Source organism: Pempheris klunzingeri, chromosome 17 (assembly GCF_042242105.1).
Source record: "Pempheris klunzingeri isolate RE-2024b chromosome 17, fPemKlu1.hap1, whole genome shotgun sequence".
NCBI classification, from domain to species: domain Eukaryota; kingdom Metazoa; phylum Chordata; class Actinopteri; order Acropomatiformes; family Pempheridae; genus Pempheris; species Pempheris klunzingeri.
Genome location: NC_092028.1, coordinates 8,860,764 through 8,883,254, shown reverse-complemented (window position 1 = coordinate 8,883,254; position 22,491 = coordinate 8,860,764). Strand labels below are relative to the sequence as shown.

The 22,491-nt window shown below is 43.9% G+C and overlaps 1 protein-coding gene across 4 annotated transcripts in view; it reads left to right on the top strand.

Moving 5' to 3' along the window:
- The window catches only part of nfixb (nuclear factor I/Xb), a 123,725-nt gene extending 101,480 nt beyond the window's left edge, over positions 1–22,245 (top strand). For 2 of the 4 annotated variants that reach the window (XM_070847302.1, XM_070847303.1), the window contains 6 exons: positions 856–986; positions 3,644–3,718; positions 9,890–10,018; positions 15,297–15,472; positions 18,849–18,940; positions 21,951–22,245. In XM_070847302.1, coding sequence (XP_070703403.1) covers positions 856–986; positions 3,644–3,718; positions 9,890–10,018; positions 15,297–15,472; positions 18,849–18,920 — 583 coding nt within the window. In that variant the 3' untranslated portion in view covers positions 18,921–18,940; positions 21,951–22,245. The remainder of the gene's footprint in view (positions 1–855; positions 987–3,643; positions 3,719–9,889; positions 10,019–15,296; positions 15,473–18,848; positions 18,941–21,950) is intronic. The other 2 variants (XM_070847304.1, XM_070847305.1) reach the window with 2 other exon arrangements.
- Positions 22,246–22,491: the final 246 nt, after the last annotated feature.

Below are 22,491 nucleotides of genomic sequence, written 5' to 3'. Positions count from 1 at the left end.
TTCCCTTTCATTTTTCTCACCGATCTATCCGTCACTCTGTCTCTTTTGACTCCGTCACTTCCCCCTCACACCCTCTGCCGTCCTCTCTCGCTCATCTTACGCTGCAGGACTGAAATGGAGCTTTATGCAAGTCTCCCACGGAGGTAGTTACACTCATTACAGAATATCTCCCTTGATACTAATGTAACACAGACCCATGCATCACACTCACACAAAAGCCACACACGCATGCTGTCACATAGATATGCACATGAGCGCACACATATTTAAACATTTTGGATCAGCAGTGAAACACTGTACGTTCACAACCCCCTTTGTCTTATTGGTCACAGATGTGTGAGTCTATACAAATCTGCAAACACACACACACACAAATACATTCCAGCATCGCTCTGCACACTCTCTGCGCTCCGCTTCTAGCGTGAGGCTGCTCAGGGCCAGTATGGATACAGCATGTTGAACAAACTCTGGTCTCATGTTTGTCTGGCTGTCTCCAGTTGTGTTGCGTGGTCCCCACTGGCTAAAACATAATATGAAAACAAAACACTGAAGGAAACCTTGACATTTTGAGTTTTTATAACTCTTGATTTCATGCAGACACATGCCTGGCTCCAGGGGAAATAAGCACTCACATTTGTCCTCAAATGTCCTACAAATGATCTGCGTGCATTCATTAGAGCCCCAAATACCCATTAGTATTGCCTGTTTGAGTGAGAAGTCTAGGCTGGCATGCAAGTGTATGAAAAATGGAAAAAAAACAACCAGATCCATTTCAAAAGAAAAAGACAACCCTTTAACTCCATACTCTTCCCCTTCTTCTAGAATAAACAACCCCCTCCCTTCTTTTTCTCTCAGCTCCAACAAGCGCAAGTCCATTGACGACAGTGAGATGGAGAGCCCGGTGGACGATGTCTTCTACTCAGGCCGTTCCCCGGCGGCTGGCAGCAGCTCTCAGTCCAGCGGTTGGCCTAATGATGTGGATGCAGGTAGTCCCGCTACAGCCTCCCCATCAGATTCTTTTCTTGGAGCTGGGCTGAGGTTCACATCAGTTCAGACACACAAATTTAACTGATTTTCAAGTTGAAAGAAGATGTAAATACCTTGATTGAGGCTGCACCAAACGCAGCTCCTCCAGAGTTTTTACTTTCATTGGCTTTACATTAAAGGTCCTTGAAAACATATGTTTTTGTCTCTAACATGAAAGAAATAATTTCACATTTTAGGGAATACACTTATTTGCATAATTGTCAAGACTAAGATGAGAAAATTGACTATAACATTGTAACAAATTGTGATAACACTGTAACTGTAACATAAATATAAAGCTGCAGCCAGCAGCTAGTTAGCTTAGCTTAGCACAAAGACTGGAAACAGGTGGAAACAGCTAGCCTGGCTCTATGCAAAGGTAACAAAATCCGCCTACCAGCAACTCCGAGGCTCTCTAATTAACACATTATGTCTTGTTTGTTTAATCCATACAGAAACCCAAGTGTGAAATGATACATTGTGGTTTTGGGGGGGTAGTGTGCCAGGCTATGAGTTGGCCGGGTGCAGTAACTTCCTGGAGTCCTCTGTTTTTGTACAGATTAAACAAACAAGATGTGGCATGTTAATTAGTTAGGTTTAGAGGTGTTGGTAGACAGATTTTGTTACCTTTTGGACAGAGCCAGGCTAGCTGTTTCCAGTCTGCATGCCAAGCTAAGCTAACTGGTTGCTGGCTGTAGCTTTAGATTACATGGACTGACATGCAAGCATATCAATCTTCTCATCTTACCCTCTGCAATAAAGCAAATAAGTGTATTTCCCCAAATCTTGAACTATTCCATCAAACATCCATCTAGGAAATCAAGGATTATCTCATGTGAAAATTAACCTTTTCAACCTCATCGGACCAAGCTGATGAAAATATGTTTTCACGGCCTTTGATACAAATATTTCAGGTGATAATTTCACACTAACTGACTGACTTGATGTGGACCAGAAGCCACAGCTTACCTCCTACCACCAACACCTCCCCTTGTCTCTGTACTGTGTTGATCCTTCTCTCCATCACTTCAGCCCCTCATCATGCTGACTCTCTTTCTCACCCTCTTGCATTCACAACTTCTCCTCCACTTACAACTTGTACCCTACCCCCACCGAGCAGAACAGGTCTGAGGTAGACGGACCGCCATTAGCCACAGCCAGTTCATAGCATCCTTTCTTATGCAGCAGGGAATTAAAGGGCCCGTTTACGCAGAAACACATAAAAACATGTTTTCTCTGTTACTCCTAGTGGTTTGAATATGCAGATAGTTTTAGTTTTATTGAGAGGTTTTGAGATTTCTGCTGAAACATCTGCAAACACCCCAGTACAAAGGAGGTGAATGAAATATAATTTGCGGTGAAACACGACATGTGGAAAAACTCTTTGTCTAGCAAAACTGTGCCCCAGTTTCTGAGAATAATTTTCACTGGGGACTGTTTTCAAATCAAAAAAAGAAACAATGTAAAATCTGTGCTAGTGAGGTCTCTCAAATGGCACGTTACTGTCAAGTTTTTCCAATATAACTTTTTACATGAGGACCACACCTCTGTATCTCGAGACTTCTGCAAACAAAACTGAAAACTGTCTGCATGCTTACTAGGTAAAAGTGTGAAAATATGCGTTTATTTCTGTTTTGGCTGAACTGGCCCTTTAATCAGACCACAAACTGACTACATGAAGCGTTTTATCCTAGTGTTTGTTGTCTGAGTGGTCGGTGAGAAGAGTGGCAGAGATGGATATATTTTGCTCCGTTTGTTCCTACGGAGTTAGCTTGTGAGTGTGTGTGTGTGAGTGTAATGCCTGAGATTGTCAAAGCCACTTACTGTAGATATAACACACACTCCACATTGGCTTAAGCTACATAGGCTTTAATTTGCACAAACATCAATCACCTTTTGAGTTTTATTCTATTCATCAGACTTTTCTGATTAAAGCTGCTAAAAAAACCAAAAAAAGAACATAACAGGTTAGTGTAGTGAGACTTTTCTGTGTTCATCATGTAAGGAATATTTAGACATTTTGAGACTTACGCTTATTTGCTGTCTTTCCAAGGGTTAGATGGAAAAACTGATACCACGAGTGGTATCCATCTTTTCATCTAACTCTTGGCAAGAAAGCGAGTAACTTATCTCCCAAATGTCAAACTATTCTTTCACATTGTTCCCTAGACACCCTCTAACTTGAGCATTGTAGCGTAGCAGCATTACTGTAACCACCCATCTACCCCTTAACCACTCAACCTTTGCCTTACACCATTTTTAACCATCATGACGGGTGCCATGCCAAATGTATCTACAGTAGACTTCATGTATATCTCTTGGGTTTAGTATTTAACTTTGGGGATTCTGCTAAATTTCCATGTCTTCTCCAGTCTATACCCGTCACTCCCACTCACATGCTGCCACTTAAATACCGCCAGCAGTCATGATGTAACTATTTTATAGACACTTGCTGCACTCTATAACATTAAAATCCCCTGTTGCCCATTATTTAACCACCCTTCTCTCTCTCTCCCTCTCTCTCTCATTCTTTCCATCTCTCTCTCTGTCTCTGTCTTCTTCTCTCCTCCCCTCTTCCATTGTTAACTCTTCCCTTCTCCCCTGTTTGGCCTTTCAGTGCAGCACCATTTGGCCAGTGTGCAGGAGAGGAAGATTAAGCATGAGAGCGATGGAGTGCAGTTTCCTTACCATGGTTAGAACAACATTAAACATTATACTGTGTACATGTATACATGCTCTCCTTCAGCTCACACCGCCCTCAACCTGTATACATCTCTTTCTGTCCTTTATTACAAGTCTGTTTGCACTTCCTGTGTGCTTTCTTAGCTGTTCTGCATTTTCTGTTCACCCTCTTCTCTTCTCCTCTCTTCTCTTCTCCTCTCTTCTCTTCTCTTCTCTTGTGTCTTGTTCTCTGGCTATGCTGCCGCTGGGTGGGGTTGTGTTTCTACCAGATGTCTGCTGTTGTCCATTGTGGGTTTACCAAAGCCTTTTGGTAGCCCAGTAGCTCCATAACATCCACCGCCTGTCTGCCTCAAAGATGTAAATCTGTGAAAGAAATCAGACATCTAGGAGAATGAAGACATCCCTGGAGCATTTAGGGGGAAAAAAGCATCTCTGAATTACTTTTATCCTGACATACACTGTCTCACAAACAATCCACTACGTTTTAAATGTGTAATTATGCGCATTATCATATCCAAGAGCCGCATTGTTGTGACACACCACATGCATACAAACAGAGTTTCTGAGGCGGTGTGAATTTGTCAGCAACATTCAGCTAAGTGCTTTGGGTGTTGTAATTTTGTTGTCGAGCCCTGGGAGAGAAAGCGAGTGATGAAAGACACGGAGAAGGAGGGGAGGGTGTGTGCGTGTGTGTGTGTGTGTGTGAATGAGGGTTTGTGGAGTAGCAGTGTTTGCTGCTTCACCCAGCCAGTTGTTTAGACGGAGCTGTTGAGTGGTGTCCCACCTGCCGTAGGCCTGACTCAACCGCCTCTGAAAGGCAGCGCAGGAAAAACAACATACGACCCAAACAAACACGACTAAATGCACTCAGGTGTGTCATCAATGCACAAGGCACCTTCTGTCTCCGAGACATGCTTACTCACTAACACGCACGTTTACACATGCAGACACACACACACGCACACAAAAACTAAATTTAAGCTCTTTCTCTGATTTACATTCACACACACATAAACACACACGCACTCCCCAATCTGGAGAGGAGTAGCGTTCCGGTCCAGATGGCGCCTCCATGTGTCTACAGCGAAGGGAGCTACTGGGTTACAGCAGACATCTGTTCTGGTGATGGTGGTGGTGGTGTTGGGAGTGAGAGATGAGGAGAGGAGAGGAGGGGCGGAGGAGGTATGAAGAGTCAGGGCTGGTGGGGGGGGGGAGGGCTCCGCCTCTGCCTCTGCCTCTGCCTCTGCCTCTGCCTCTGCCTCTGCCTGCTCTGGAGGTGATCCTCTACCTGAATGAAAAGCTCTGAGGCATAGCAGGTGATCATGTAATTCATCATTAAGTCTGCTGTCTCCCGCTCTGCTCTGCTCCGGTTCTCTCCTTCTGCCTGCTTGCTCCTGCTGCTCAGTGGTGGGAAAATCCACTATCAACTTCTCAGTGAGGGGGGGTGGTGAGGGTGAGGTTTTCCACAAGTATTTGTGATATTGACAGAGAATTCAGAGACTTATTTGGTGTTATGGGCTTAAATTTGTGATTTGTGTGTGGCTGTGTGTCAAGGTGTCTTTGCTTTGCCTGAAGCACATTACCTCAGTGTTTATGAGTGCTAATGATGTGTGAGGTCGTCGGTTCACGAGGGACACAGCTCTGTTAATGTACATTGTTTCTTGCTTACCTGAGTGACGAGTATGTGAGCTTTTTTCTCTCTTTGCTCTGTGTGTGTGTGTGTGTGTACGTGTGTGCGTGTGTGTGCACGTGCTAGTGGGCCAGTCCTGTGACAGTTAGGGGGTTTGTGTGGTCGCCAGCTTGTTAGCGTGGCAAGACTAGAGGGTCATGGGAGCAATTGGCTGCCAGTCTGCTTGTGCAGTGTGCCAGGAGCAGGACACAGAAATAATGTAGAACAACAACTGTGTGTGTGTTTGTCTGTGTGTGCATATATCGCACACACACACATTCACACACACACACAGATTAAGCGAGAGATCAGAGTAACTTCTGTTAGCTTTATCAGACAAAGCTTTCATTGGGCATCTGGGCCTCATTTGCTGCTCCTCACTGAGAAGCCACGTAGTACCAGATATTTCAGCAAGATACAAACTAATTAGGGAATATCACAGAGACTAAAAACAATATGTATAATTTAAGGCTGTTTATGCATAATAAGCTGGTTGTAATTGAACTTGTACTGCGGTGGCTCACAGTCATCCCTATATGTACTACAGGGAAGCTGGAGCCAAACAGGCTTTATCGCAGGGATGCATTGAATCCACAACATGTTTGAGTTCACTTTTAACAGTGTCGGGAAGGAATCCAAATGCCAGTTGAGATTATAGATTTTACCCTGAATCTCAATTTAAAATGATTCAATATACACAATTGATAACCCTTCAGATACTGCTTATATTTGGTGCATCAATAATTAGAATGCAATAATATGATACTGGGAAAAAGTGGCTATTCTGAATAATTTTTGCTCATATTCTACCTAAAGCTGGAGTGCAGGACTTCTACATTTAAACGAACATCTGCAACATTCAACCCCATGCCAGATGAGTTCACACGATGCTGATTAAGCCCGTCGCCACCGGTGACAAATCTCTGTATTTTGCCGTAAATCACAGCTTTAAATCTCGTGTCTGTGCCATCGTTCTCGTGCTGGCCCACCAGCAGTGATGCGTTTTACGTCAGCCAGCAATGATTGGCTTCCCGGAGGTGAACAGGGTGGGGGGGGGGTGGGGGGGGGGGGGGGGGGGGTGCAACCATGTGAAATGTGTTGCACAATGGCAGAGCTTGTAGATTTGATGTGAGGACTTGTAGAGTAAAAATCTGAACTCGTGTGTTTGAGGTTTCACTATGTATAAAATAGTCACAAGTATTCACGAATGTGTAGATTGGTATTACATAAATGCAATAACAGCTGCAAACTTGTAATCCTACTGCACACATTTCACAAAATGATGAATCTGCGTGCCTTGATTTCTCATTTATGCTTTGAGGGATAGAATAAAAGTTTGAATGCAGGACTTTGGTTTGAAAAAATTTTTTTTTTACAATTTTACATAAACTTGCAATGTTAATAGTTTTAGCAGGAACAAGCTGTAAACACAACACTGACATATCATCACCTTTTAAATTGTTACGGTCAACTCATCCAGCAGTTAGGTAGCAAAGTTGTGTTGTCTGGCTACAGTTTGGCGCTGGGCATTTAGCGAGCAGTCTGTTTTTAATTGTTTTTTTGCGGCGAAAACAGCTGCCTGCTGTGGCTGAAAATGACGCTGATGAGAGCAGTGAGAGTGAATCAGAACAGTAAAGTTCCAGGCCGTAAAAACCAAAACAAGTTGGACAAAGCTATAAAGCTCTGTGGAGCTGAGGGGAAGTACAGAGTCAGGTTAATTGTCTGGGGGGGTTGTCGCTACCATCGAGCCTGTTCATATGCACAGAGTAATGTGATTGATTGTTGATATAAACCTATTGATTATAGCAGATGTAAAGATCTGAGTGTGTTTTCCAATGCTGGTAACTTTTCCCAGTTTTGTGTTGCAGCAGCAGGTGTACTCCCTGAGCCGTAAATTCAGTCGCTTGTAATATATTACCAACACACCATAGGAAGTAAAATATCAGTGCCAGATGGATGACAAGCCTACGTTACTAATGTTCTGCTGACAGTAGCAAATGGTTTATACCTTTTTGTCTTCTTGAAGCTTTTTATGAGCACGTTGTTGTAGTGTTCAGCTGTTCTCCTTCTACACTTCTATTTCCACTAGGCTTTTGAGTCCACGACCGGCCGAACACCTTCATGATTTACAATGACCTGCAATGCGACGCCACAGATATCTCAAAAATTAATTTCTATGCACCAAATATTTTTCACTTTGTAAACACACACACAGCAAATGGTTGTAAAATCTCCACAAAAATGAATCTGATATCTTGTTATCTTCTTTATTAAATACACATGGAATTAAAGGCCAATGCATAATGCTTCAACATAATTATATTCAAACTCTCCTTTTATCATTCGGTTAAAAGCATGTTGTGCCCCTCTGGCTTCACACCCCTCTCACCTGTAGAGCTTCATGATCTCTTATTATTGTCTCATTATTGACTCATTATTATTCTGCCAGTAAATAAAATGTATCTCACCCTGATTATTGTATCCGCTCCTCCCGCCTTCATGTGTCACAAGATGTGCCTAGCTGAACATAAGTGCCAGCACCCACCTTTTTCTATACTTATCGGTGCCCACACACGCACAGCTGCGCCCATGCTGCCTATGAGCATTGTGGTTAAATAGTGATAAAACACGTCCCAGTGTAGCATTAAAAAAAAGAAATCTGCTCTGTTAAGGCTTTATATGCCTTGCTCATAAAATCTATTTCCACATCTCTTTGGGCCATGTTGAAATTACCCAAGTCTTTATTTGAGTGTGTTTGTTTTATATGTGTGAATATTGTGTCGTTTAGTAGTTTATGGGGCTTTTTCTCGCCAGGGTTGTTTATCACCATATTCTTTCAACCAGATCTGGAGCAAACAAAACATGAGTGCTGTATGTTCCAGAGAAAAGTAATGAGGTCTGTGTGTCCGCACTGATGTACTTTTCTATACTTTTACTTCCTCGTTATTTTCTGTTTTATGGATTGTTCTTTCCAGAGTTTTATTTCAGCATATATTCAACATTGCGGTCCCCGGCAGAGGTCAAATACACCATTTGGCGCTGGCCCTCAAACCCTGAAAGTCTAAATTGTGCCTTTGGATTACCATACATGAAAATAAATTCCCTGAGCGTCCACCACATGAGGCCTTGATCACAGAAGAGAGCCTCCTTTATCTGTAGCTCTCACACTTTTGGCCATGTTTCTGGTCCGCTGGTGAGCCTGGCCTATACTTAGTGTGCCCGTTTTTACCAAACTGAGGGATATTTCATGCAGTCTTTTAGCCTCAGCCGACATTTATAGACAGAGGGGGACACTTTAATATGTTTGTCTATGTGTGCCGGCCATGCCGTCACCGCTCCTCTCCCGCTTAACTCCTTCCATCTTTCTACCGCTTTCCCATCCAGAGTTCACTGGCAGTTTTCCCAGTGCTCGCCACCCAGCCTGAACAGCTTGTGTGTGTGTGTGTGTGTGTGTGTGTGTGTGTGTGTGTGTGTGTGTGTGTGTGTGTGTGTGTGTGTGTGTGTGTGTGTGTGTGTGTGTGTGTGTGTGTGTGTGTGTGTGTGTGTGTGTGTGTGTGTGTGTGTGTGTGTGTGTGTGTGTGTGTGTGTGTGTGTGTGTGTGTGTGTGGCTTCAGAAAGCACTTTCTTTATGAAATACTGTATTTCTTAAGGCAGTAACATAAAATAAGTCGGATACTCTAAGGGATACTACATCAGAGGATCTGTTGATGTATGTTTTGGCAGGTTCTTCTTCAGCTATATGTAACCGCGTAGCTCATGCTGGCTTTGGCTTGAAAAGCACAGTGTGCCCAGATATGAGGCCGTCCAGGAACTCATTCAGTCTAAAAAGGCATCCTGACAAGTGCAGCGAGTAGGTTGGTTGCCGTGTTTTGTCGACTGTGTTCCTGTAGCTCTCTGTAGCCACGCCGGGCTCTGAGATCATTGTGGTTTGGGATTAGTCAGATGTCAAAAAGCAGACATCTCTGAATTGATTCCAGTGGTATGCCCTGTGAGTACAACCAGTGAGTAGGACTTTGCTGTGTTGTCCATACACTCCAATGGAGATCATAGTTGGACCGCCATTGCATTTCCCAGCTCTCCTCTCTCCTGACACTTGCCCCTCGCCTCCAGACCTCCCCACCCCTTCCCCCTTTCTCCCGTCACCTCCCTTCGCTCTGAACCCCTGCTGCTTCAAAACATGGCCTCTCACCGGACCCTGCCCTCAACCCCCCTCCCCCCCCTAAATCTGAGCGACATGGTACAGCCCGCTGGCTGTACACAAACATAGAGTATTGGACAGACAGAATGTGAGAACCCATTTGTATGTTAAGCCAATCAACAAATCAATGAATGAATCAACCGATCAGTCCATTGATTTCAATCATAATCATTCGATTCTTGCAATCAAATTAAAAAGTGATAAGTTTATTTTTCTAATTTTTTTTTTTTAGTAGAGTCGAAGTAAGAAAAGCAGCCATGTTTGATTAAAACCTCGTCTCTGTTCTGCCATTTTGTTGATCCCCTTTTTGCCAGGACTCTCATCGCCTAGTTCTCTTAAGAAGCCGGGGAAATTCGATTTCAGCGCCCTGTCCTCCCAGACGAGGTCCCCCCGCATGGCGTTCACCCACCACCCACTGCCAATGCTGGCGGGAGTGAGACCAGGTGAGACCAATCCAGCTCCAGATCCCCCTGATCGCCCCCAACCCTTCCTCCCACCCCCACCCTCACCATCTCCTCCTAACCACCCCCCCACTTGTTCAGGACCCCACCCCTATCCCTGGCGCAGAGGTGGGAGCATTGTCTTTGGGAGATGAGAGTGGCTGGGAATTAACAGCTGGAGGGCACCTCTGCCTCCTCCTCTGCCTGTTCTGGCCTCATAGGGTGCAGCTCAAGCTGGTGGCAGAGCTTCTTGGGTGCCTGGGTGCGGTGTGTGCCTTTTTCTGGGTCTGTCTGGTGGATGTTTGGTGGTCGCACATTTCCAGATATCATCTGTATAGATCAGGTTCTTTCTCTTTGGGTGGAAAAACAACACAAGGGGGGTTCTTGCTGCATATTCTGTCACACTCTTGTTGCTCTTATTTTGCACATGTTCTTCTTAATGATGGATGTAGATGACACTTGACTCAAATGTCTGAATTTGTTGACTCCTGGATTATCTTGTCATGTTTTGTGACATTTGACATTCGTTTTTAGAAAATTTCTGAAGCTTGTAAAAGTTTGCGGAAAATTGACACCTTATAAGCTAATATCTAACTAAATAAATAAATAAATAGCCTTATGGACGTGGATAAATCTCTCAAATGCAACAAAACCAACCTCAAATGCAACATTGATAACCATAAAGAAGTAATTTAAATTATTTATTATGATCATTTCATTAGAATTAGTAAATATTTTGCAATTACAGGTGAAAGATTAATAAGTGACTGAACATCATTACATTTTGAATTTTGGTGGAAAAGTTGTAGGTAAATTATGTTAAATACACTCGAATGCTCTACAACAGGGGTGCCCAATACATCAATCACGATCTACTGGTCGATCGCGAAGGTAGTGCGGGTAGATCGCGTGACATTAAAAAAAAAGAAAAATGATTTGAGTCAATCATCCCTAATTAGGACTAAGCGGTTTAGAAAATGAATGAATATATGTATCCTCCCTATGCCGGTTGCGACTTGATTGACGTACAGGGCGGCTGCTACGGGTCACAGGCAGGGACATGCGCGGTCAAACACGCTAGCTACTGCAAAACTCCAGCGAGCGAAGTGACCTAGTTAGCCTTCTAATTTATATCCACTAAAGAAGGATTCTGGGATAGGGAGTAGGATAGGAAGGGATATTCCACTCCATTCAGTGCAAGTCATCAGAGTAAGGTAGTGACCTTAAATGTATTGAATGTTCCAATTACTCTTATATTGATGGTTCCATCACTGTTTGTCACCTATGTGCATTACTGCTGTCAATTTTTAGGTGTAATACCAAGGGTTACATTAGTTGCAGTTATGCAGTGTATGCCAACATATACCCTGTTGCTCATAAAGTTGGAATAAAATGTTTTTTACCTCTTCTCATGAAATGATTGTGACAATGTGATTTATTCTTGATAAATAAAGTGTATATCTTCTCAACTTTATTGATCAAACTCTTCCAAACAGATCACAGTGAAACTTAAACCACAATTAACCTTTGCAAACTGTGTATTCAGGCTTTAACAAAATTGAAGGTATTGAACAATTATTCCAACTTTATGGGCAACAGTGTATATAAAGTAAACTCAGTATAGATAAATAAATAAATGTTTAGCATTTTTAATGTAGGTAGATCATTTTGACCTGGTCATTTTAAAAGTAGCTTGCAAGCCGAAAAAGTGTGGGCACTCTTGCTGTACACTTACAATTAAAGGGGATAAAAATAACCCTGATGATGTCTTAAAAATTTCAGGGGCTGGTGAGCAATGAAAGAAACTATTCGGTTGCATTTTTGTGGCTTGATCCACAAGTAGGGACTAAACATCCACATATCTTGACTTCTGGTGTTTTGACTTTTTCTAATTAACTAATTCTTTCATCAGTATCTTGAAAATCTCCGATTTGTGGAAGTACAATAGGCCTACTAAATCATTAGGGGCCTACATCTTGGCATTGAATTTTTATGACCTGCCTGGGTCACCACAGCTCCGGGTCCAGAGCCTGTGTGGCAGTTGGTTTGTGGTCATTTGATCAGTTGCAATTTTAGGAGTATGTAAACATGCACCACTAAAGTACAATATTAACTGGGGACCTTGAATCCCCAACTTTAATTGGGTCCCTCCATGAACAGTGTTTTAAGGTGATATTGATACAATGCTGGTCTTGATACATTGATACATGGTGTCATATATTTAATCACCACACAGTAAACCTAGAGCCTTGTAATATTCCAGAATAGTAATACTATTCACAAAGTGGAAGGAGGGAGATCGAGCACATTTTTTTTTGCCACAGCCCCCCTAAGCAGGCTGATCTAGCCGTGTTTCCATTTCACTGTTCTCTATCCTCTTTCATATCTTTTTTTTACTACTTCTTTCCCAAATTCTTAGTGACTTGCTTCTCCTGACGGTGTGGGAATTCCAAATTTGCTCTAAATGTGGTTGAGCACATGCCTTTATTCATGCTGGCAAAAGCTGAAATTAAGGCTCTGAGTCGTTGTGTGAACCAGCTGATCCTCCACCAGGCTGAAACAAGCCGCTCATGATAACATCAGATATCAAACAGAGCCAAAGGGGCTCCGACAATAAATCATCACTCTCTCAATTTTATCACCACAGGCACAGATTGAAAAAGAGACTTCCTCTTCTTTCTGGAAAATTGAACGTCTGTGAATTCACCCAGTGAAGGAGCTCACTGGAGATAATTACCCATGTGCTTTAGTTCTGTAGCTAGGCTACATCAAAGGCTTTTTAAGCCACCAAGCAGATGTGAAGCAATGAGGTTGACCGCCATGTCATTAAACCCTCCTCCGTGGTTGTTGACAGACCCAATGCCTCTTGAGATGTAGCTACAGCAAATCCAATCTCCACACACACAGTCATATATACAAGTTCACACTAACACAAGCACACATACACAACATCCTGTCCTTGTTGTGGCCAACAGTTGTGATTTATACTGTTGTGATTTGTTTCTTTTTACACAAACTCTTACAATGCGCAAGCTGGAGCTGGTCTCACACTGGCGTGAAAGTGCTTACCACATCATCAGCGTTGTCGTTTTTCTGGATGGAGGATCCAAAGGGATTTGGAGGTTGGGGACGTGGGGTTGAGAAGCGTGCTAGAGCTATCCGCTAACAGGTGGTGCTTTTGGAAGGGTTTGTCCCTCCAGAAATATTCAGCCGTCCCCAACTGCTGTCAAGCAATGACTTCTGAACGTGGGGGGTTGTTCTTTGTGGAGGAGGGAGTAGCGATACCCAGCTCATCCTTCAGAGGAATCACCGGGGGCCAATCCCAGATGACTCTGGGCAAGAGGCGGGCTTCACCCCACACAGTTCACCAGTCAGTCTCAGGGCTGACACATGGAGACAGGCAACCATCCACACCCACACCCACAATGTACAAACTACAGCACATTGAGAAAACTCACACAGGCACAGGCAGAACATTCAAACCTCCACAGAAAGGCTGACCACAGCGCCGCTCGGAAATCACAATTAGACGGGAAAAAAACAGCGTTGTGTTATGATTGAAAGTGTGGGAAAACCACTGTTAGTTAGCAAGCAAGCAGAGAAGTCCAAACCGTTAGTTTAAAGTAATGAGTTATTGCTAAAAGATAAAAGCTAAAAGATGTTGAGAAATGGTTTAAACATACAGCTTCTGTCCCTCTAAGGGTGCAGCATGAATGCAAATTTGACCCTACGGACCCAAACATTGACAGTTCAGTTTATAAAAAATTATGAATGACTTTTAAATCATTAGTGTAAGATAACAAAGTTTAAAATGAACATTGAGATGAACAAAAAGAACATGGAGGGTGATAAAGGGGTACTTGAGTCTATGTCAGGGAATATCAGACAAAAAAGGTTGGGTGCTCTAGAAGGAAAGGAGAGTAGGTAGGAGGTGTAGGGATTCCCTCTGATCCTGTCTCCCCCCCACCATAACCCCCAACCCACCCCCATCCCCTCAGAGTGTTTGGCCTTCACCCAGTCTTTAATGGGATTAGTAGGGGACTAATAGAAGCAGGGAGACAGCTCCACTGGGGAGGCAGGCAGCCTGGCATGGGAGCAAGGTGTTGCTGGGCTCAGAGGCACAGGCCCCTGTCTGGGGGGTAACGCAGCGGGTTTGGCACTCTCATGAAGTACACTCACACACACAATGTATAAGATGCATGCACCAAAGAGCGTTGGCAGCCCAACGTGGGCAGCTGGGGGGCCTGGATGGGATGGGGTGGGTGTCAGACTGGCACAGCTAAGACGAGAACAGGCTTTTAATATAAATCAAGGAGATTTAGTGATGAATATAGGTCTGACAGAGAGGGCTTTGTGTTCGGTGGTAGGGCTCAACCAACTGCTCCCCTCTCACACCTCACAAATCAGCTCTGTGGTGTGAGTTCCTCTGTTTTCCTCTATTGTAAAACAAAAAAAGGAATGCTTTTTTATAGGCTTATTAATGGCCAGTGCTGATATATTTCGCATTCACACACCTGTCGTATACACACACATACATACAGTATGTCTTCAGATATGAGGTTCCAAAGCCCATTAACAGAAAAACATCAACCGAAACATACAGTGTGAACGTACAGATTAGTTCTGTCATAGAAACAAAATGAGTCAGATAAAAAAAAAAACGGCTTTACTGTCCGTGGATGCCAAATTGCATCAATGCCAATGAATCACACCCTCAAAACAGTACACAGGCGTGCAGGCATTAAGACTGGCTAATTTAAGACAGCACTCAATGATCTCTTTGTGCTTTTTCTTTTCACAAGCACTTTAGATCTTATTTCAAAATACAGCGCTTGCATCTATTGAATTTGTGCCCATTCAGGTGTGTGCAGTGTTTGCCTGTGTCGAAGTCTGGATGCTGTTGACTTAAAGTGTTATGTGGTCTCTGTGAGTTTGCACATATGAATGCAATGTGTGTGTAAATCTCCTCCATAAAGCCGTATAGATTTACTGGAGTGATCATAAAACATTATGAGCAGGGCTCATAATAGCTATTAACTTGAAATCAGCTTTTCTTGGAAAAACAGCACTCCTTTCATGTACCACATTTTAAAACCAAATTTATTACATTAGGTTAATCGTTTGCAGTTGTGATATGACGGTCTTGCTGTCATTTGTTAATCATGTAAGATGTCTCTCCCATCTGTGAGAATATATGGGAATTCAGTGGTCCATGTCTTCCCCTCGCTCTCTGCGTCTTTCTCCACTTGTGTCCCTCTAATACAAACGTCTCTGTTGGCAGGGAGTCCCCGTGCTTCAGCCTCGGCCCTGCACTTCCCATCTCCCTCCATCATCCAGCAGTCTAGCCCCTACTTCACCCACCCAACCATCCGCTACCACCACCACCCTGGACAGGACCCCCTGAAGGAATTTGTGCAGTTTGTCTGTGCTGATGGCCCGGGGCAGGCCGCCGGACAGGTAAGTCTTGTCACCTTAAAAATTGCGCCATTTATTACAAAGACTGCACATGTGCCACACCCTGCACCCAGCCTGTATAAGAAAATTCAAGATTTTGAAACAATTCACCTGTAGTAACAGTATATACAGCATAGAAGTGTTAGGGATAATATAATATAATATAATATAATAATGATAGTTGTTCTAATGAACTAATTGTTAATACAGCTAAATTTTACAGATTTTTTTTTACTTGGATCATGTTGCTGAAATGCACGAAAGCAAATTTTGAAATTGTATAACTGGAAAGTACCTTCAAAAATTTCCAAAGAAGGGATTTAAACCAAAGTCAGGCAGATAAGAAGTGAAATGCTTCAATGCTAAATGTACTTAAATACAAAGTTAGGTGTTCTGTAGCTTATAAAACTCAAATTATTCTGTCCTGTTTTTGCTTCTGTATGTGTGCCTATTTTAGAAAAGCCAACAGTTGTATTGAGCATGTGTTTGTATTGCTCTACAATGGAATATTTCATAGTTATATGAATGTCATGCCTTTATTCAAACAGTGCATGCCAGAAGCTTATTATATGGCGGTGCTTGTCTCCATACAATGTAGAGAAATGCACAGAAATACACCTCACAGAAACACAAGTGAACACACTCGACATTTGTTCATTCAGTTGGTCTACAAATCTTTGTATTGTCTTGTCGATGTCACTTTGCCGTTTGCTGTTTCAGACCCCCAACGTTCCCACTCCTCCCTATTTTTTTTTTTTTCTTTTTTTTGCTCCACCCAACCCCTCAGAAGTTACAACCATCAGCACGAGAGTGAATCAGTCACGGCACACTTCAGTCAAGCATACCCGTCCTGTGTTGTGTCATCGTGTTTCTGTTTTCATCTCTAGCCGTTACGATTTTAGTTGGAGTTTGGTTGTTTGGTGCTGGTATCGTTGGTGGTGTTGTGCTTGTGTAGACGAGTATTCTCCCATGGTTTTGATTTCTTGCCATTCTCCGGACGAACCCAGTCAATAACTTGCTCACTTCCCTCCTCCACACCTCCTCCACCCACCACGGACCACCCTTGTGGAACCTCTCACCTCAAGCTCCAGCTCCCACTCCTATCAAACCCTGTGGTGATTATTATTTTTCACAACTCCATAAAAGATGCCGTCCACATACATCATTCCTTTGGTTGTTGTTTCCCACCACCCCTTCTCTCTCCTTCCACCATCGCTTCCCCCCCTCCGTCATGGATATTTTTTTGGACCTGGCCTCCCGAGCTGCGTCCTCTTTCATTCCGTGTCTGCGGACTGTCGCATGTCGCCCTCCTGATCCTATTTGTGTTGTCTGCAGCCAAACGGGAGCGGCCAGAGCAAAATGCCAGGCTCCTTCTTGCTGCCTCCACCTCCCCCAGTGGCCCGCCCAGTGCCCCTCCCTATGCCCGACTCTAAACCCAACAGCACGCCCCCTGACGGCGGACTCTCCTCGCCCGCATCTCCGTGTAAGTGACCCCGCAGAGACCGTTCTCAAAACCAAAAAAAAAAAAAAAAAATCTGAAAATCCCAACCCTCTCCAGTGAAAAGACCCCTGCCATTGTTCTTCCTCCAACTTCGTGCCATCATTGTTCCTGTGTACCCAACATCTCAACTCCCTTAACCCTTGGAAGGCTATGGAAGCCAGCACAGGATATGCTGTGGAGCTCTGTAGAGTAGATCAAGATCACCAGAGATCTGGGGAGAAATATCGTTCATAATGGACTTCTGTGGTGCTCTTCAGGGTTCTGTATAAGGCCCATTCAGTTTGAGTGGCTCTACATTGTGAGCTCTGCGTGCGTTGTCTGGAGTGGAAGCTGCATCACCAACCCAGTTCTTCCTCTTCTAAATCCTCACTTCTTCCCCTGATGGACTAATTAGCAAACCTTGTAAAAAAAAAACAAACCTTGAGAATTTCTTGATTATTACTTGTAAAGAGCACAAATTTAGGGCAGTTAATTTTATATGGACTCCAAAACCTTTTAGTTGAAATTGGGACATTGGTGGATAATTTTTATTCATGCTTGTTTTTGGTTGAGCTGACTTTAGCTTCCTGCTCGATAGGATGAGGTGCATGTTTAGCAGAATAGGGTGTATTGTTTTTTTTGTTTGTTTTTTTCAGGTCAAGGGGCGATGTCAGTCGAATCATGGGGCTTTTCTCACAATACCTTTGTCTTCCTTACCTATGATAGGAGGGGCACTGGATGGAGCACTTTAATTTTTTTGTTTTTAGCTTTCCTTGAAATTTAGTGTTTGCGTTTTACCCCCCAGTCAGCGTCTCAAAGTCTTTTATGTCTTATGTATGTTATTCCAATTCTTAGAAACACATGGATGTATACTGTATATGTCCATACACACAAATCTCCCAATTCTTTCTTTCTGTCTCTCTTCTTCTTGTCCTTCCTCCCTTCCCTATACACAAACAGACTCACATACGCACAAGTCTGCACACTGCATCCTGAATCCCTCAGTGAGATTCAAATGCTGGAGTCCGTAGGGTACCTCGAACTGCCCTAAATTTGTCAGAGACTTTGATGCCAGTGGGTTTTAAATGTCCCTGACTGATCCTCAATGTCAGGATTGTGGTTTGCTCAATCAGTTCCAAGTGAGTTGAGTTTATCAACGGGTTTTAATCGCTCAGGGAGATCTAAGTTTGCATACCAGATTTTGGCAGACTTCTCTGTGGAGTTTTCATGACCTCAATGAAATATAGCAGTACTTTCTGTAGTATTAAATGAATTTATCAAAATTTATTTACCAACCCAGTAGGGTACGGTATGCGATTACACGTGAGAGGAATAGTTTGACATTTTAGAAAATCCACTTATTCTCTTTCTTGGCAAGAGTTCTTGGCAGCAGGTTAGCTTAGCTTAGCACAAAGACCGGAAGCAAGGGGGAAAGCTAGCATGACTCTGTCCAAAGGTAACAAAAAGCCCACCTACCGGCTCATCTAAAGCTCGCTAATTAACACGCTATGTCATTTGTTTAATTTTGACAAAAATCGAAATGTGTACAAAAGGCACATTGAGTTTTTACGGGGGGGGGTTATGTCTGTTATGACTGTTTCTCGACCAGCTGTCATTTTTACACCTAGTCTTTTTTGTCGAGATTAAGCAAACGAGATACGCGAGAGAACTTTAGGCTAGCTTTTTCCCTTTTTACTCTCTGTGCTAAGCTAAACAGGCTGCTAAGCAGTCGCTTCATACTTACTGCACAGACATGCGAGACTGGCATCAGTCTTCTCATGTGGATGCACACATTACCCAGAATATCACTTTCACTTTAAGTCTCTACAGGATGTTGACGTGCCAGCTGTCTTCATAGATCCACCAACATCTTCTTTTGTTTTTCTTCTGTTTCTCTAGCATACTCCACGCCAGGCGCCACAGCTCCCAACAGGTTTGTCGGCATCGGATCACGGGACAACAACTTTCTGAACATCCCGCAGCAGACACAGGTAGAACTCTGGGATACGCTGATAGTACTCTGTGTGTAAAAGTGAGGGAAACTAGGCTGTTTTGACTGTGATCGCCGGTTCAACTCCGGAAACTTATTAACTGTGTGGATGTACGCCAAAATATTTCTTATTCCCTCACTCCCTCAAACCTGCTGCTGGGTTTCCTCCACCTCTCCTCTCACACCATCCCACAGCGCACCATCAATATGTGCATTTGTACATCTGTATTTAACTGTATGTGTGTGGTTTACCATATGCGCTCAACTGTTTATTTGGCACATAAGGAACCAACCCTTCAGACAGCAGGCTTTCTCCCTTGCTGCCCTCTTCTCTCCCTCTCCCTGCTACCTCTCTTTTCCCTCTTCTTGCCAAACCACCCCTCTATACTTCACTTTCTCTCTCTTTTTAGCTTCATCCTACTCAGCTCCCCTCCCTCCCTCTCATTCATTTTTCTCTATCTCTGCCTTGTTCTTTCTTTCTCTTCCACCTTCTTCGTTCCTTTCCCTTCACCACTCTGCGCCTGGTTCATAGGCCTCCTCCATTACCGCAGTACTTTTCTCATTAGTGTCCAACCACACCCACCTGGAGCCAGCTCAGCTCTGCTCCCCAACACATGGAAACCATCTGAAGCTGCTCTGCTGATCCCCTCCCTTGTTTCTCTGCCCTCTTTTCCTCCCTTTCCATTTCCCCCATTCCTAATCCTTTCTGCCTCTCCGCTCGTTATACTCCACTCTTTATTCCCCTTCCTCTCTCTCATTCCAATCTTTATCTTCTTTTACTCCACCACGTTTCACACTGTCAGTTTTTCTCCTTCTCACAAAGGCCTCCTTTGTCACTATTGTATCTTTAATCTGAACAACCTAACTTGGAATTGATTCCCTTTCGCACTCTGGTGTGTTATTCACAACTTCATGCGCTGTGTGGCCAAAAGTACGTGGACGCCCGTACATTACATCTGTATGTGATTGCTGAACCCCTTTGTTCCAAAATCACGGGCATGGCCGTGGGCAACATGCTGCAATAACAGATTTCGCTCCTCTGGTTTCAGACTTTCCACAAGAGCATTACAGCGATGTCGACCACTGATTTTGGCCAATAAGGCCTGGCTCGCTGCTGGAGCCCCGGTTCATCCCTAAGGTGTTGGATGGGGCTGAGGTCAGGGCTCTTTGTAGGCCGGTCAAGGTTCTCCAAACCAGACTACTGTCTAAAATATCACTGAATGTTGTAGTAATAAGTCTTCTCCCCATTGGATCTAGGACACCTTGTCTAAACCATGAAAAATAGCCGTATACCAAAAGTAATAAAATTATATGGATAGATATAATATCTACATACTTTTGGCCATGTAGCGTGTCCTCATATGCTTTTCTTAAACAGCTCATTGATGTTTAATACTAAGTGGGGCTTAATGTCTGAAGTGTGGTTTTACTTTTCAAAGCAGAACCAAAACACACGGCATTAATTGTTTGCATGTGCTTCTCAAAATGATTAACGAGCCAGTGAATCTGATGATATTGCAAGACGTAGAGCGTGTCAGAAGTGTGCATGTGGTGACTACAGGACAGGCTGGAGAGCCGCTCACACCTCCAACAGTGGGCTCCATGTGCCCTCTAGTGGCAAATGTGAAACGCTGCAAGGGAAACAAGATACCAATGGGACAGGAGAAGAGGGGCAATGGAGGGAATGGAGCGGCTGAGTTTCGGCCCTTATAGAAGTCACGTCCCAGCCGTCTCGTTACCCCCAGCAACCAGACATGATGTCATAGCTAGCTGATCTTGAATTTGAGAAGTGGTTGCTTGAGGGGGGGACAGGAAATAAAAGAGGGTGGTCACTGTCTGCTGCCAAGGATTTAGTGGGAGTGTCCACGGGAGATAGATGGATTGTGTGTATGTGTGTGCCTGTGTGTGTTTGTAAGAGCATACACAGAGGGAGCGAGAGAGGGAGAGTAACTAAGAAGGGAGAAGTCACAATGCCCAAGGCCTGCTGGGACAGTGCCCAGGGGAGTAGGGTAGCTGAGAAGTGCAGGAGGCAGAAGGGGGGTATTCATGCGACCTGTTAGAGTCAAACAAAACAAAAGGCTGCCTCCCCGGAGGCTCAGAGTAGTTTCCAAGGCTTGACTTCTAGAATGTTGGCGCACAAATCCCACAGTGCCAGATCCTGCAGGCCAAGCAGGGCAGCCAACAACAGCGACGGTGACCCATTTCTGCTCCCTGCTCACGCTGAGTGGGAGAAACCCAACGTGAAGATGGTGCGAGTGACAGGGAGCGCCAGACTGCCGTCCCCCTGCTGCTGCTTGGCCATTACGAGCCATTCACTGCTCAGCCAAAGTGGAAAACCTACTGTACTTGACTCCAGAAATGGACAGAATTGATGATAACAGTTGGGCTGGTGGCCCAGACGACTGTTGTTTGTCTCACTGTATTTAAGAACTGTAGAAGCCTCCAGTGGCCTTAAATCAAACCAGTGTCCAGTCACTTTCAGGAGCCACGAATAATGAGGACACCCGACAGCACAACAGCTTTTGAAGTCTGTATCTGTCGTAGTGATCTCTGATGTTTCCTTGTTACCACATTACATCATTTTTTACTCACCATTTGGTCATTTGGTTCACCACTTTGGTCCAGACTGATGTATCACAGTAACCTTCACTCATGTTCCCCTGAGGATGAACTCCACTAACATTTGTCTGACGCCACCATGAGATTGACATTTGTAGTTCAAAGTGAAACATCTTGCTGACCACTGGATGTATTCCAGTCTGGAGAGAATGTATTCTAATAACTTCACCTGACAAACTTTACATTTGCCTGATACTGATACTGGTTTACGCCCGAATATCTGCAAAACTACTGACAATCTCAGAATTAACTGTGCCAAATCACCAAATTGTCTCTTCAGTGGTAGTCTATGGTGCTTTTGTCATTTTGTCCACCACTCATGTGTGCACATTTTACTGGTTTTTATTCTAACATGATCTCCCCTATCCTCTTCTCCTTTTGTTCTTTTTCAGTCTTGGTTCCTCTGACAAGATCTATGTTCAAACCAGCAACTAGAATTCTTTCTTTACAATCAGAAATAACAGAAAAAAAGCCCGCAGGATGATAACTGTCCTCCAACCAACCCACCGACCGGCCCTGACAGTACGTCTCACCTGATACAAAATATAACCAAGCAACGCAGGAAATTACAGCAGCATTACGCTTTTAGAGGAACTCTGGACTCATTTACCCAGTCAGAGGGAGGACCCGTTTCGAGCAAAGATGGATAGATGGAAAGATGAATGGATGGACAAGAGGATGCCAGGATAAGGAAAGAAGGGAGGGGTGGGGGGATGGGGGCAAGCAGCGGCGAGCAGGCATCTCTCCTGAAACCAACGAACCAGCACAACACGGCAGCAACACTGAGGAAACTGAGGATGAAAAGGAGGTCGACTTCTCCGACTTCGCAAAGGACGCATTGTGTCAAGAACGGCTACGAAGATCAACTGTCTAACAAAATCAGGTTTCCACAACACAGATTTTACCACTCAAGCTACAAAGCTTCACCCGCAA